Source organism: Cupressus sempervirens, chromosome 9, assembly GCF_028749045.1.
Source record: "Cupressus sempervirens isolate cs-2001-9-10 chromosome 9, ASM2874904v1, whole genome shotgun sequence".
In the NCBI taxonomy this organism is placed as follows: Eukaryota; Viridiplantae; Streptophyta; class Pinopsida; order Cupressales; family Cupressaceae; genus Cupressus; species Cupressus sempervirens.
The window spans coordinates 534,736,435-534,752,954 of NC_143126.1; the positions used below are offsets into that span (position 1 = coordinate 534,736,435).

General features: G+C 34.0%; 1 protein-coding gene across 1 annotated transcript in view; it reads left to right on the forward strand.

Annotated features, from left to right (window-relative positions):
• Positions 1-12,129, forward strand: part of LOC149539701 (chaperone protein ClpC2, chloroplastic-like) — a 35,875-nt gene extending 23,746 nt beyond the window's left edge. Inside the window, exons 2-10 of the mRNA XM_089800914.1 lie at positions 7,493-8,110; positions 8,267-8,382; positions 8,530-8,652; positions 8,745-8,930; positions 9,108-9,323; positions 9,459-9,676; positions 9,906-9,981; positions 10,101-10,190; positions 10,331-12,129. Of these exons, the coding sequence (XP_089657040.1) occupies positions 7,543-8,110; positions 8,267-8,382; positions 8,530-8,652; positions 8,745-8,930; positions 9,108-9,323; positions 9,459-9,676; positions 9,906-9,981; positions 10,101-10,190; positions 10,331-11,635 (2,898 nt within the window). The 5' untranslated portion in view covers positions 7,493-7,542 and the 3' untranslated portion in view covers positions 11,636-12,129. The remainder of the gene's footprint in view (positions 1-7,492; positions 8,111-8,266; positions 8,383-8,529; positions 8,653-8,744; positions 8,931-9,107; positions 9,324-9,458; positions 9,677-9,905; positions 9,982-10,100; positions 10,191-10,330) is intronic.
• Positions 12,130-16,520: the final 4,391 nt, after the last annotated feature.

Here is a 16,520-nt window from a genome sequence, read left to right on the forward strand (position 1 = left end):
TCGGTGATAATTTAGCACACTGCGTCAAAAGAATTAGAAATTGCACCTTGAAACTAAAGTCGAGTAGTTTTTTTCTTCTCAAGGGAGTACTCTATGTACCAGGAATAAAAAGGAATCCAATCTGGTTACAACACTTGAAGATGATGGACATAATGTTGCATTCATGGACAGTAAAGTCATAACTTGGGCTAAGAACTCCTCAATTAAGAAAGCAAAATTGATTGGTTAAAGAAAAGAGTATTTGTATGAATTAAACTCAGAACCCAGTCAACCGATTCAAGCCTTAATTCATGAAGCTGCAGATATAAATGAAATATGGCACAGAAGGTTAGGACATCTAAATTTCAAAACTTTATCAACTATGGAGAAGATGGTTACTGGTTTACCTAAATTGAATAAAGATCACTCAAGCATATGCAAAGGATGCACTTTGGGCAAGAACACCAAAAGTCCATTTCATGATAGCACTAGAAAAATTGACAATGTTTTGGAATTAATCCATTCAGATTTATGTGGACCTATGTCTGTTCCCCCTCTTGGAGGAGTTTGGTACTATATACTTTTTATAGATGACTTCTCTAGGAAAACTTGGATTTACTTCTTAAAATGCAAAGAATTAGAAGAAATCCTAAAGAGATTTAAAGAATTTAAAACCTTCACTGAAAACTTATCAGGACATAAAATTAAAACTCTTAGAATTGATAATGGAGGAGAATACACCTTAGATTTGTTTAAAAGGTTTTGTAAAGAAACAAGAATTAAGAGGGAGTGTACCATTTCTTATAACCCACAACAAAATGGGGTAGCAAAAAGGAAGAATAAAACATTTATAGAAGCTGCAAGATCTATGATATTAGATCAAAATCTAGAAATTATTATCTTTGGGCAGAGGCCTCTTGTACTGTTGTCTATATTCAAATCATAAGTCCTCACTCCTACCTTAATAGATAAAACTCCTAAAGAAGTCTTTACTAAGGTTAAATCCAATATAAGTGGTCATAGGATTTTTGGGTGCCTCGTATATATCCATGTTCCAAAAGAAAAGAGAATTAAGTTAGAGCCCTTTGGGAGGAAAGGTATTTTTGTTGGGTATAGTTAAACATCTAAAGCATATAGGATTTTCATACCTGGTCAGAAAAATATTGAACTTAGTAGGGATGTAATTTTTGAAGAAGATTTAGCATTTAAAAGAACCCCAAGTTCAGAGGGAGAACATTGAAGAAATTGAAGATGAAATTCAAAATCTTAATCTTGAAGAAACTCAAAATTCTAAGAAAAGACCACTTTGGGCTGTTAAGACAGTAGAGGAAGCACAAGACTTCACTGCACCATCTAGAACAATCAGAGAAAGCAAAAGACCCAAAAGATTTTCTAGTTATACAACAAACATGAATGATATGTCTAAATCAGAACCAACCAATATTTCAGATGCTATTAAACATACAACTTAGAAAGATGCTATGACAAAAGAATACCAATCTATTATGAAAAATGATGTTTGGGAAATTGTTCCAAGACCTGAGAGAAAATTTGTTGTTTCTTCCAAGTGGATATTTAAAATAAAGCATGTTGTTGATGATACCATTGAAAAATACAAAGCCAGATTTGTAGCTAGGGGATTCTCTCATAAAGAGGGGATTGATTATGAAGAAACCTTTGCTCCTGTTGCCAGATACACATTTGTAAGAGTAGCCCTAGCCGTTGCGACATCAAAGGGATGGAAAGTAACATCAAATGGATGTAAAAACAACATTCCTGAATGAAAAGATTACAGAAGAGGTATATTTAAAACAACCTGAAGGTTTTGAAACTCATGACCCTAAAGTTTATTTTTGCAGGCTCAAGAAAGCTCTCTATGGGCTTAAACAGGGTCCAAGGGCTTGGTACGAAAGAATTGATAAGTATCTCAACGGCTTAGGATTCTCCAAGAACGAAGCTGATCCAAATCTATATTATAAAAGAGATAAAGATGATATGGTAATTTTAATATTGTATGTTGATGATTTACTAATAACAGGTGATGATTATCTCATAGATCAATGCAAGAAAGATCTATTCAGAGAATTCAAGATGAAAGATTTGGGACTCCTTCATTACTTCCTAGGATTGGAAGTACGATAGAATTCTGACAACATTATACTTAATCAAGGGAAGTATACTTTAGATATCTTGAAAAGATTTGGAATGTGGAATTGCAAGTCTATGTCTTCTCCAATCAAGACTAATCTACATAAACTTAAAGAAGCAACAACAAAATCACCTTCCATAGATTCTGCTCTCTACAGATAGATGATTGGGTCTTTTATGTACTTGGTAAATACAAGACCTGATATTTGCTATGCTGTTAATGCTTTAAGTTAGCTTATGTGTGAGCCTAATGAGATTCACCTAGTTGCAGTCAAACACATTATGAGATATTTACGAGGCATTCTTAACCTTGGGCTCAAATATGAGAAAGTTGACTTGGATTTACATGGATTCACTGACTCAGATTGGTGTGGAAGTGTTAAGGATAGAAAAAGTACTTCAGGATGTTGTTTTAGTTTAGGATCAACAATGATGTCTTGGATATACAGAAAACAATCTTCGGTAGCACAAAGTTCAATAGAAGTCGAATACATTGCAACAGTTATGGCCTCTCGAGAGGTAGTTTGGCTTAAAAAGTTACTTGTGAGATTATTTGGTCAAGCCATGAATCCTACGATTATTCATTGTGATAATCAGAGTTCCATAAAGCTTTCGGTGAATCCAGTTTTCGATGACAAGTCCAAGCATATTGAAATTTCTTACCATAATGTAAGAGATATGGTAGACAAGAATACTATAAAATTAGAATACATTTGCACTGCAGATCAGACAACAAATTTTCTCACCAAACCTCTCTCTAGAGTAATGATATCAAGAAAAGACTTGGTATGGTTGAATTGTAATTCATTTGTATTTTTTAAATTATTAATAAAATAATTTTATTGTCAGGTTTATTGATTGTTATGGGCTCCACCATTTGTATTCATTATTTTAGAGGTGACGATCTCTGAGTTGAACATTTGTATGAAAGACATTATGAGAGATGACGATCTCTTAGATAATGTGCTAATCAGTAGAGATCTACTATCAGATCTAGATGATTTTAAGATCACATTGTGATATAGACATTGTTATGCCTATAAGTCACAATTTGGATAAAAGAAGACTTTTATTATTCTCCGGAGTTTATCCTATGTTTTGGTAGATCTTAACTTAGGATCATGTTGTGATATAGGAATATCAGTACCTATGAGTCACAACTTGGATAAATGAAGAATTTAATTATTCTTCGGATTTTATCCTTTGTGTTGCATTCCATGCAATGTTGTTATCACTAGTATAAGTCATATCACAAGATGGTAATATGACATGCCCTTTGGTTATGGTATATGAGGTGGGTGTAGTTTTAGTTTTAGGACACACAATTGAACACCAAGTCTGCTCCTAAAACAACTCTGCCAGAAATATATATTTGCTGTGATAAATATATTTCAGAAAAGAACAATCAACATTGTTATCCAATTTCAAGATCAGACATAAAAGAAGATCAGAACAGCAATCATAGATAAAGGTATTTATATCAGATCTGAAATTATAAAATTTGCAGAAACTTTACAACCCGGGAATTCCCTTTTCTCACTAAATTTGGCACATAGTTTTGTATATAATAAATGCAATTCCTCATGCACTCTATTACAATACGAGTAGTGTTATAGTATCTGCACCTTCAACTACCCAATGTGATAACAATATTATAGTATTCTACATCACCTCTACCACTGTAATCTACCACTCTAATGTTCCTTGTCTAACTTATGAGATATGGGACTATCTTAATTGCAAGAAAATGCCTTTCTATCCAAACTCATACCCAACTCTCTTATTGATAGCTATTGATCTTCAATCTGATTTAAATAATTGGTGGCCTATTCTTCTCTGATATAATCTATTGATAGAGTGACCAATAAAATAGATAGTTCTTTAGTATGAGTATATAGTTGCCGAGCTTTCTTCATAATTTATATATCTAATGTTGTATTCCTCTCTATATTCTCCTATTACAGTGGTGTTATTTCCCTGATATAGTTATGAGTTATATAATCTATTACAGTCATCTAGCATAACCATCTGTGCTTATATTGTGTATATATAAGGCTGACGATTATGAGGTATCCTTCTAAACATGTTAAGAGGTGGTGGTTTCATTAACTTGATGTATATGACTTTGCTATATATTTTTGGATTTTCTGATTGATTCTGCTTTTTATCAATCTCCTTAGCGTATATTATATGCTGGTGGTATTGTTTTGCTTCCTTTTACGGAGTGCACACCTCACTATCTTGTATGATTCTATGCGTGGCTCTCCCAAGCTGGTTTAACGCCCTTTTGTTGTATGAGTTCACCGAATACCTGTTGATTCAATGAGTTTTATTGATTTATATCTATGCCTCTGTCCAAGAAACCTGCTCACATTCTGCAACTGGTATGTGCCATATGTAATATCGAATGATTACTGAATCTGTTTTTCTTTCCTTGGCTGATTATTGATCCTAAACACTGACTGGCTGCTGAATATCTCAGACCCCTCTTCTTCTATTCAATCACCCACTTGTGTATTGAATTCACTGTTTCTATTGAAACGGAATCTTCATCTGTTTGCCAGATATCTTTTCGCTGTTTCACCATGCTGAGTTGGTTACTGTATGAAGTAATCCTGTAAATTCTGTAATGTGTTTTTTCTTTTGCTTGGCCCCTCTGATCATCTAATTATCCACTATTTATATATCTGTTCAATTTGTTTGGATGATTGTGATGCCTTTGCAAGAGTTGCGCCCCTTTTCCTTTATAGTCATTTAGATTAGACAAGGCTTTTGATCACCGAAAACCAGTTTGTTAGGATGAGTCAACTAATCATAGATTAGCCGGTTCATCCCTTAGTCATTATTTTATAACAATTTAGTTACTTATGTCACCTCTTATCCTTTAATATCTCTGGTTAGCTTGTTATTGCTAATCAATGCTACAGATCCTTTGCTTATCAACAGTGGAGAGGCTCATCTGTTCATAACCACTGACTAATATTAGGCTAAGTAAATTATTGTCGACGACTAATTGCTATTGCGACGATTCTTTATTCAATTGTTAGCTGGTCCTTAATGTTAACTACCATTCTGATCGTTATCTTCTGATATAATAAGGTTTTCTATATTGATAAATAATCACTGATGTATCTGTTCAATATCTGGTCTGGTGAAGATGTTTGATTCCTCTTATCCAATAATATCTAATAGCTAAGGTCTTACATCTTCCAATTAGCAGTGTGGAAATAATATATCAAGTCTTTCTTTCACCTATACTATTGAAGTTGTTATATTAGTAATATATTATTACATTATTATATTTAACGATAGATTATAAAATACCACAATAATATTATAATTGTTTTTTAATATACAGTTACCATCCTGGGGGGCTCGGAGATGTTGGGATGGGGAGAAAGTTTCTGGGCACGGGGGACAAAGGGGCCTCAATTTTGGGGATGATGGCGGGGGATGGGGTGGAGGTATAAACTATATACTATACATGTGGCACTTAAAATGCTAGTTATGAAAAGATGTATAACAATATAAAACAATCAAGATGTAAAATACTAATTTTCTAAAATATAAATACTTGATCATCACATTGAACATTGAACATGAAAGTGGGACATTGAACATTGAACAATAAATATTAAATTTTAAACGAATTAGCAAATGGAAGAGTTCTAACTTCTTTATATAAATATTAAATAACAAGTCATAGATATCAAGAATATGAGTATCTCATCATAAAGATGATTACATTGAGCAACGTGATATGATTTTCAATATGACCAATAAAATATCAATAACATGTTTTATTTATTTTTTCAAACAAATTCATTTACTTTGGTTGGAGGGGGGGAAGCCTGACTGTTCCCTGGAGGGGTCAAGGGACCCCTTGATCCCTTTAGGGGACGCTGGGACATCCTTCCATCTCCTCAGGGGATGTCGGGCCGTTCCCCTATCTCTGCTGGAATGATGGTGGACTGGTGGGGCCGCTGGAGATGCTGGAATGATGTCCCCCATCTTTTGTATGTCCTTGTCTCGGGTACGCTGGCTTTTTTTGAGTGGGACACATTCCCGTGTGACACTATTAATATATTATATTATATTCTCTTGTCTTATTATATTAATACTATAGCTAATTTAGAATATAGTATTATAATTTATTATTAAATCTATTCATTTATTTTTATTAGTTATGTAATAAAATTCTATTTGAGAAAGGGGACATTACAATCTCTCTCATTGATTTTCATTTTAAATTGCTACAACTGTCAGAAACGACTTTTGAAAGTTCACTGAATAGGAAAGCAAACTACGCATGTTACAAGAATGTCAGAGTATCGCTTAGACTGGTCATCGTTGCTATGTGCATTTTGTTATTACAGAAATGAGAAAGTGAATAGTAAAGAAATAAGGATGAAGGTTTCTATTAAGCCAAATCAAGAAACTTTTGTGAAGATTTGAAAAGTTGGAGTTGAGTGGACTATTTTATTTGAAATTATATTGAGCGCGATAATTAAAAAAGTCACTGGAACAAAGCTGATATTCATGCATTATAATCTCCCAATTGAAGCATCTTTAGGAAAACCAATTTTAATAATGCTTTATTTCATTGATCGACACAAGTCTTACATCAGCTAATGTTTCTGAAATTCAGGGGTTGATGCACATCTGTGTTATGCATGTGTGTGATCACTGAAAATCCAAGCATATCAAATGCTTATGCGCTGTGTATTTGTCAATAGGTGGCAGCGACACATGATTAACTTCCCAGATGCACCCCAGGCTAGCATTGCAAGTATGCTACGGGGAGGAAAATATATATTGACTAAAATTAAATTTAATAAGAGGGCAAGGAAACATCAAATATCTATTAGAAAGAGGGGGAGGTGAGAGGTGAGAGAGGAAGAAGATTGGCCACAGAAAAGACAATTTAAGAATAACTTGCATTCATATGCTGCTAATGCTTCAGCAATTACTTTTGGCAGGTTCCCAACTGTGTATGGATATTATTGTCAGTATCTAAAGTTGGATTTTGATATATTTAATACCCATATCCAGGTACTCAAGCTTTGGGGATCCGCTTTATCTTCTCTCTAACCTGTAACCTGCTTACTTTTAGAATTTAAACTACATACCCAAGTAATAATGACACATTTTGATTAATTTGTTGTGACAGATTTTACTATTCTGAGAAAATACTGCATTTATTTAGAGTAGATAATAATTTCAAAACCGTCAAAAGTGAATGAAATTTTCAGTATATGTTAACATTATGATAATAATTTTATAAACCATAAAGGGTGAAAGTAAATCTTTGGTATATGTTTAAAATTATTTGGCATAGTTTCTAATCCTTACACGGTTTTTACAGGTTTTCTCCGTCTGACCTTGTTTCTCACCAGACTTAAAATCTGATTAAAGATGGCGGGGACACTAGCACAATGTGCAGTCCTTCCTTCTGGAATAATCAGTGCAAGTCATTCTCAAATTCAGAGCTCTAAAAGAGTAACACAAGTCCCAAAGATGATAGGGAGTACATCATCACATTCCCTTAGAATTAAAAGTTACCTTGGTTTGTGCCAAGTAACAGGACAAGCCAAGGTTGCAAATCCCATGAAAAACTTTAAGGTGGGAGCATCAGTCTATTCTTCAGCAAAGAAAGGCAGGAAACCCAGGAGAAGTGTGGTTACTTGTATGTTTGAACGATTTACAGAGAAGGCCATAAAGGTAATAATGCTATCTCAAGAGGAAGCACGGCGCCTTGGGCACAACTTTGTAGGTACAGAGCAGATTCTGTTGGGTCTCATTGGTGAAGGGACTGGTATTGCAGCAAAAGTCCTGAAATCCATGGGAGTCAATTTAAAGGAGGCTCGTATAGAGGTTGAGAAAATCATTGGCAGAGGTGGGGGGTTTGTTGCTGTGGAGATTCCATTCACTCCAAGAGCTAAGCGTGTGTTAGAACTTGCACTTGAAGAAGCTCGACAACTTGGTTTGTTATACTGATCTAGTCTCAGCTTTTCAGCGATGCTGATTGCAATGATGAATTTATCATTTACCAGTTTCAACTTTGCCTGGTTTAAACTTTTTAATTTTTATATTATAATGCCAAAATATGTGAAATGTCATTGTTTTTCCGATCCTGCAGGACATAATTACATAGGATCGGAACACTTGCTTTTAGGGTTGTTGCGTGAGGGTGAAGGTGTTGCCGCTCGTGTGCTTGAGAAACTTGGTGCTGACCCCAGCAATATTCGTACTCAAGTATGTAGTAGTTGTCTGATTGATTTATGGGGTGCTTTCGGTCACTGGCTTGAGTTTTAAACTCCCAGAGGTGATTGAGGTTTGGGTGTGTGGTTCTTTAAACTTTATCTAGACACTGTCCTCATTACTGAAGTGATTTATCAACAGGTCATTCGGATGGTTGGTGAAAGCACAGAAGCTGTTGGGGCTGGAGTAGGAGGTGGTACCAGCAGCAACAAGATGCCAACTCTTGAGGAGTATGGAACCAATTTGACAAAACAAGCAGAAGAAGTATGCTGTAGGATGGCTGTTTATTATACTGTTACAGTATTTTAGTAATTTTCTAAGCCTTGATAACCATAAACATACCATGTGGACTTCAGGGAAAGCTTGATCCAGTAGTTGGGAGGCAACCACAAATTGAAAGAGTTACACAAATATTGGGACGCCGCACAAAAAACAATCCTTGCCTTATTGGTGAACCTGGAGTAGGAAAGACAGCTATTGCTGAGGGACTTGCTCAACGAATAGCTTCTGGAGATGTTCCTGAAACAATTGAGGGTAAAAAGGTGAGCTGCTTACCTATGCCGTGTTAAGTTTCAGTGTTGCCTGAATGCTGAATGTTAATTCAGAGATTCTTGACTGTCTGGGTGCAGTATAATAGTTATTGAGTAGGAAACTGTTTCTCATGTGACGTCTGTGCCTAGGTTTAGATGAGGCTGATAGAAAGTAATTCCTTGATGCAGGTTATTACTCTAGACATGGGGCTACTTGTTGCAGGTACCAAGTATCGTGGAGAGTTTGAAGAAAGACTGAAAAAACTAATGGATGAAATCAAACAGAGTGATGAGATCATACTTTTCATAGATGAAGTCCATACTCTAATTGGAGCAGGTGCAGCAGAAGGGGCAATTGATGCAGCCAATATACTAAAGCCAGCTCTCGCGCGAGGTGAACTACAGGTGTTATAGCTAGCCTCAAGTGTGAAAATATTGAACGCTCAACAATCTTGTTTTAAATCTCTTAAAATAAGACAGTACATATCGATGTTTTAATATGGTTATCCTTAAAAAGAAGTAATATATTGTCTGCTACAGTGCATTGGGGCAACCACCTTGGATGAATACAGAAAACACATTGAAAAAGATCCAGCTTTAGAGAGAAGATTCCAACCTGTGCAAGTGCCAGAGCCATCTGTGGATGAGACAATACAGATATTGGGAGGACTACGTGAACGATATGAACTTCATCATAAGCTCCGTTATTCTGATGAGGCTTTAGAGGCTGCTGCCAAATTATCATATCAATACATCAGGTATATTCTTTTCATATGATACTAGTAGTTATTAATTGCATGTGCATTTTGAGAGCTTTGGATGAATTCGAAAGCAAGTGATTGCATCTAAGCTCCATCATAGTGATGGAATTTGATCCTCTGCCTTTTTTGGGCAATCTGTGGGAAATTTTATGCATTTTCTTTATTCTTTTGCTTGCAAATTTTAGGAAATGCACAACTACATTTTAATGACATCCATTATGTGCAGTGATCGTTTCCTCCCTGATAAAGCAATTGATCTAGTTGATGAGGCTGGCTCTCGTGTGCACCTCCGCCATTCACAGGTTCATTGTCATTTGTGTCTGTTAACTTGTTAACCAATCGATGGTCTGCCTTTGAGGAAAGTTCATTGATCATGTTGAACTTTGTTGTTTCTAATGAAACCTTTTTTTGTCGGAAACAGCTTCCTGAAGAAGCAAAAGAGCTTGACAAAGAACTGAGGCAGATCACAAAAGAGAAGAATGAAGCTGTTCGAGGCCAAGATTTCGAAAAGGTATCAGATTTTGTTTGAGTTTGATTAATGCACTCCTTGAATATGCCTTTTTAAATTTTTTTTGAAAGTGCGTACCTAATTTTTTTAATTTATAATAATTTCTAAGACTATTTTGTTGCTGCAATATCTTCTGGTGAAAGGCTGGAGAGCTCCGGGATCGTGAGATGGAACTGAGGGCACAAATTGCGGCTGTAACGCAGAAAGGAAAAGAGAAATCAAAGGCAGAGAATGAATCAGGGGATGGAGGCCCAGTTGTAACTGAGGCAGATATTCAGCAAATTGTGTCTGCATGGACAGGCATTCCAGTTGAAAAGGTATCGTCAGATGAGTCTAACAAACTCTTGAAGATGGAAGATACACTCCATCAACGTGTCGTTGGGCAACATGAGGCCGTCAGAGCTATCAGCCGAGCCATCCGCCGTGCAAGAGTTGGCTTGAAAAACCCGAACAGGCCAATTGCAAGTTTCATTTTCTCAGGTCCTACAGGTGTTGGGAAGTCAGAGCTTGCCAAGACATTGGCATCATACTATTTTGGTTCTGAGGAGGCAATGATAAGGCTGGATATGAGTGAATACATGGAAAGGCACACTGTTTCCAAGCTGATTGGCTCACCCCCAGGATATGTGGGATACACTGAAGGAGGCCAACTGACTGAAGCTGTTAGACGACGCCCTTATAGTGTTGTCCTTTTTGATGAAATTGAGAAGGCTCACCCTGATGTATTCAATATGATGCTTCAAATCCTTGAAGACGGAAGACTGACAGACAGCAAAGGTAGGACTGTCGACTTTAAGAATACTCTCTTGATCATGACTTCTAATGTTGGCAGTAAAGTGATTCTGGGGGTGGAAGATAAACCTCGTAGATCTGGTTTCCTTTTTGATTTTGAAGAGAAAACAGTAGAAAAAGATCGCAGCTACACAAGAATAAAAAGACTCGTCTTGGAAGAGCTGAAGAGTTATTTTCGCCCCGAGTTCTTGAATCGACTAGATGAGACAATTGTTTTTAGACAGCTCACCAAGAAAGAGGTGAAAGAAATTGCAGGTATAATGCTAAAAGAAGTCATTGAACGACTTAAAGTCAAAGAAATTGATCTTCAAGTAACAGAACGCTTCACAGACAAAGTTGTAGATCAAGGTTATAGTCCCAGCTATGGTGCAAGATCACTACGCAGAGCAATTATGAGGTTGTTAGAGGATAGCATGGCTGAAAAGATGCTCTCTGGTAAGATCAAAGAGGGTGACTCAGCTATAGTTGATGTAAATGCGAATGGGAAAGTGGTTGTATTAAATGGAAATCGAAGCAGTCTCATTGCAACTCCATCTCCAGCAGCAGTTCTGTCATCCCCAGAAGCAGCTCTGTCATCCTCAGAAGCAGTGTCATCCCCAGCAGCAGAACCATCTTCCCCAGAAGCAGCTCCATCATCCTCGACAGCTGTTGTGTAGGAAAAAATATCATACATTTGGGAGGCCAAGGATTGCTGAAAGTTGTTAGTATTACATAAATGACAAATGTAATAAGTTCTTCCAAGCTAGAAGTTCTTTTTTGTTTTACTGGAATTTCATTCCCTACTTGGATATAAGACTAGCATGGGCTGAAAATTTGAGAGCATCTGTTTGGTTGGATTCTGAAGATAAATTATTAATACTCTTTTATGTATTGTATTACTTCCCCTGGGTTAGACCTGTCATTTCCCCCAGTTATATTGGTGATGGATACCTAAGTTTGGTGCAAGGGAATTGACCAAAACAAATGTCGTTTCTTCAATGTTTATTAGCTTCTTAAGAGGGGAATGGTAGTTGTAGTCATTTTTATGTTTTTCTCTTATTGAAAAAGGTCAAAACCTATTTGTAACCTTGTCATATCAAATATTTTGTCCAATTGCTGTGGTGAAATAATTTCAATGAGAGGCTTAAAAAACCAGAGATTTTTGTTCTAATTTTTAGATGTATTTGTGTGTACCTACATGCACAAGAAATGGTCACAATTATTGTCCATCACTTCAGTATTTAAAATGTCTTGTATTTAATGGTCTTTATGTAATCAGGGAAAAGGGAAAACTGGAGTTGGTTTCATTCAATCTAAACGAAATCATTTCTGGTTCATTCTTTCCTGACAGTTATTCTTTTGAATTGTGTTTGGTCGGTAGCCATGCATGATTGATTGATTCAAGCTTACTTGAGATGATGAAAACTGATGTGCTAGGGATAATATATTTTCATCAGAAAAACTTTCCCGTCATAAATACAAGTATTGATCAGAGCTAGAGACGTTTGGTGGTCTTATTTTGTTTTATAAAGCTAATATAAACAGTATTATATATCTTGCTTGTAAAATTTATTTACCTGCCGAGCATATTCTTTTCCAGATATGATTGGGCATGTCAGCTCAATGACAAATATCTATGTCATACTAGAATTTAGGCTGGAATACATATTTTTTCATTGGAAAAACCTAGGTAAGCCAAGGGTTTGATATTTTTTACCAGTTGAATTTAGGCTTCCTCACTTTATGAGGCTCTGGATTCTTTTTGTTTTATCTGAATTGATGCAGGGTCTATTAATTAGTGTTTAGTCTTAGCTTTGAACAGTGTATTGATGGAGTTGTTTTGATGGTTTAGCTTATTTGTTTCTGCAAAAGTAAATATTATTCCATTATTGTAATGTGTTTTCAGTTATTAGTATTTGCTATTTGAGACTAATTCTGTGATGCTTGCACTCATTGTGTCTGTATTTGATGCCTGTCTGTTGGACATCTATCAAACATTATTTTCTACTTTTCCTAGGGTGCTGTTCAATTGCCATGCAAGCGATCTGGTGAAGATTTACACCAATTGCAACGTATTCAGAGTATACTGGACATCAATATTGCCATGCTGCAGTTGCATTATGAATCCAATGCATGGCCATCTCAATGTGTTTTGACTATTAATGGAACTGTAAATATTTTGTTTTATGGCAGCACTCTGATTATTTATTCAAATCTTGCAAGTTCCATCCTCTTGGAAGCCAAGCTTTTGACACAACTGTCGTAATTATTGTCTCGCATGAGCTGTCCTCTGGTCTCTGTAGAAAAAGAACTTGATTTGCACTTGTCCATGCAATTGGACCACCGCTGAAGGTGATGATGTAACCAGAAGTACATCTCTGATTATCCTCATCATGATCATAACCAGGATCTGAATAACCGTTTAAACCTAAGTTCTTTTGTTGCTGCTTCTGAGTTGAGTTTACCATGTGCTAATTTTAGGTAGAGAAGCCTTACATGCCTTTATCATAGCCATGAGTGCGAAGTTCACCTTGTCCTTTTCTTCAAGTCTTTCCTTTCACATCTGCTAGCTCTAATGATTTTTACGGAACATTTTCCAAAATCTTGTCAGCTTTGACCAAAATTACTCATACAGGTGCTGGACACATAAGCAATTATACCAAACATTCTGTTATACTGTAAATATGATTGCCACGGTCACCAGTGGGATTTACCATGTGCATACAGCTTGAGATATGTCTATGAAAACAGCAGTATCTTTTGTTTCATTGGAGCACCATTGGAGATTTTGAGGAATGAATGTGATCTGAGAGTAGCAAAACTGAAAGTGAAGATAATCCATCCAGGAGAAGAAAACCTCAGTGAATTTCTGCTCGCTTCTCTCTTAAATCCTCTCGATAGTAGGTCAAGTGTCAATATATTTTATAAGTATAATCTTACTATTATGCAAAGAAGCAGTCTTTGGGCTGCATGCTTGGTTCTTCTCACTTGGAATAAAATTTTATATAATGAATAATCACAAGACTAATAGTACTGAAGATACGGAACAGATACGGAACATTGAATTATGAAATGTCACAGCAGAAACTTGAATTATAATAGTAAAATAACTGAATTTCATAATTTTTTAGTTAGGGACAGACAAGGGCAAAATCAGTTATCAACAAGAGACGCAATGTGTCATAGTTCCTGCCTAATGAATAATGGTTGTAGAGGTGTAGATGAGTGAGAATGTAAATTAACATTATGAATGCATTATTTTTTTGCCTCAAAATGCACTTGTGATATGATAGGATTGCTCATATTTTGTTGTTAAATTCTCATCTTACAAATGCGCTTGTGATATGATAGGATGACTCATATTTTGTTGTTAAGTTCTCGTTCTATATTACTATATCTTTGGGCATTTAAGCCCAAGAATAAGAGGCCAAAGTCTCCAATATGACACTAAGTACTTAATATCATACTACGATCAATACATATGCTTTAGACAAATTTGCACTTTCTACATTGACAACTTAAATTATGTGCAATGAGGAAAGATATCCATATCAATATTTGAATTATAGAACTTTAAGAAGTGATGAAGCATTTGGAGTATCACATTGTATGTTTATGCATACCATGCATGCTACTAGACAACCATAAGTAGTTGGAATAACTCCTCCAATTATATATTATTCTTATCTTGATTATCAAATGGAAGTCACATTATTTTTAATCATTAGCACTGGACAAAAATTAGGATAGAGATATAGATAGAGATAAATAACAGTATACAACAATAACAACATAAACATATATGCAGAGGAAAAAAGGATAGAGAATATAGAGGAGGAAGAGGAAGAGAGATAAAATAGTAAGATAGAGTGATACTAACATAAGTTGTGTGTGTGTGAGAGAGAGTGTGTGTGTTAAATATAATTATTTTTTCTTAATAAAACAAACAGTCAAAATAAAATCATGGTTATAATAAAGAATTAAAATATATTATATTTTAATTAATGAAACTAAGAATTTAATTTTTATATCAAAACTCACATTTTAATAAGAAAAAATAAAATGTATTGAAATATAAAAATATTTTTTAAGTAAAATTAATTGTTTAATTTTACACAATTAGAGAAGGTTTACTATTTAATGTTTTGTATTTCCAAAATTTTCATAAAATTAAGTAATTTTTAATTACAAATAATATCTATATAATTTAATATGTACATTTGTAAATAATAAATAGATGTAATACATATAAATTTGATATTCATGAATAAATATGATGTAATAAATAAGAAATAAAATATAACTATTTAATTTTAATACATAGTCTATAAAGACCTAACAATAATTTATATATCTTTTAGAATTGAATTAGTTCTATTTTGTGGTTATTTCTTTAGTATGTTTTTTGATATAAAATATAATCAATAATTTAATATTAAAATATATATTTAAGTTTTAAATGTATTTAAACTAAATGATAAATTGTTTAAATAAAAAATACTACTAATAATAAATAATATAATTTAAAAATTGTAACACTTATCAATTATACATATTACAAACACTATTATAAAATATAATTAAAAAATAATATTGTTTAATTTATTTTTATAAAAGTAAAATAATAGTGATAATTTAACTACTTTTATTAAAAAAATAAAATTTAAAAAAAATTAGAAATTCAAATATAAAGATATAACATATTGAAATTAAATTAAAAAGACATACTTATTAGTGTTATATATATAAAATTTGAACTTACGCATTACATGAAGTTTTAGGAACAAGTTATATCAAATAGTTAAAAATAAACATCAATGTAAAACTAATAATAAATATATTTAAAATAAGAAATCAAAAATATTTAATAGATTGTGATAATTAATATTGATTAGACATGTTGTGTGAGGTGGAAGATAAAATGATTGAAAAAATAAAATCTTATCAACTTGTTACAAATGTGGAAAAGATAAAGTTATAATTAATACATTCATTAATGCAAGATGGAGTTGTTAGAAAATATTTGTATTTTTTCTTGAAGAAAATTAATTTTCTCCCCCACAAAAAATAGTATGGACCAATAGAATGGATGAAAAATGTGATTTATAAAATAATGAAATATTAGAAAAAAATATAAATATTTGAAATCTCATATAATATTTTAAATTGTTAAATTTGATTGGTTAGTGTTAATGTCATATTTGGATTAAGTATTCCTGCCTTGACGGGAACTAACAATTACCAAAATAATGATATACTACACAAATAACATGTATCAGAGAATTAAGTGACCAATCATGTAGCATCAATGAGCACAAGATACAGGTCAATCTTAAATTATTATTGTTGAACGATTCCTTTCCAAACGTGTCTAATCTTGCAATATTTTATTTGAACAATTTTATTTTGTACCGGTTCACCAAAAGCTCATCTAAGAAATGCAATTTAATTGAAGGCTAGCAGTCCACATTATTTGTTAGTTTCTTAAATGGATCAACACTTAATGAAATTAGATTTCGAAGTACATTTTGAAATATATTATTATACAATTATCGAGGATCA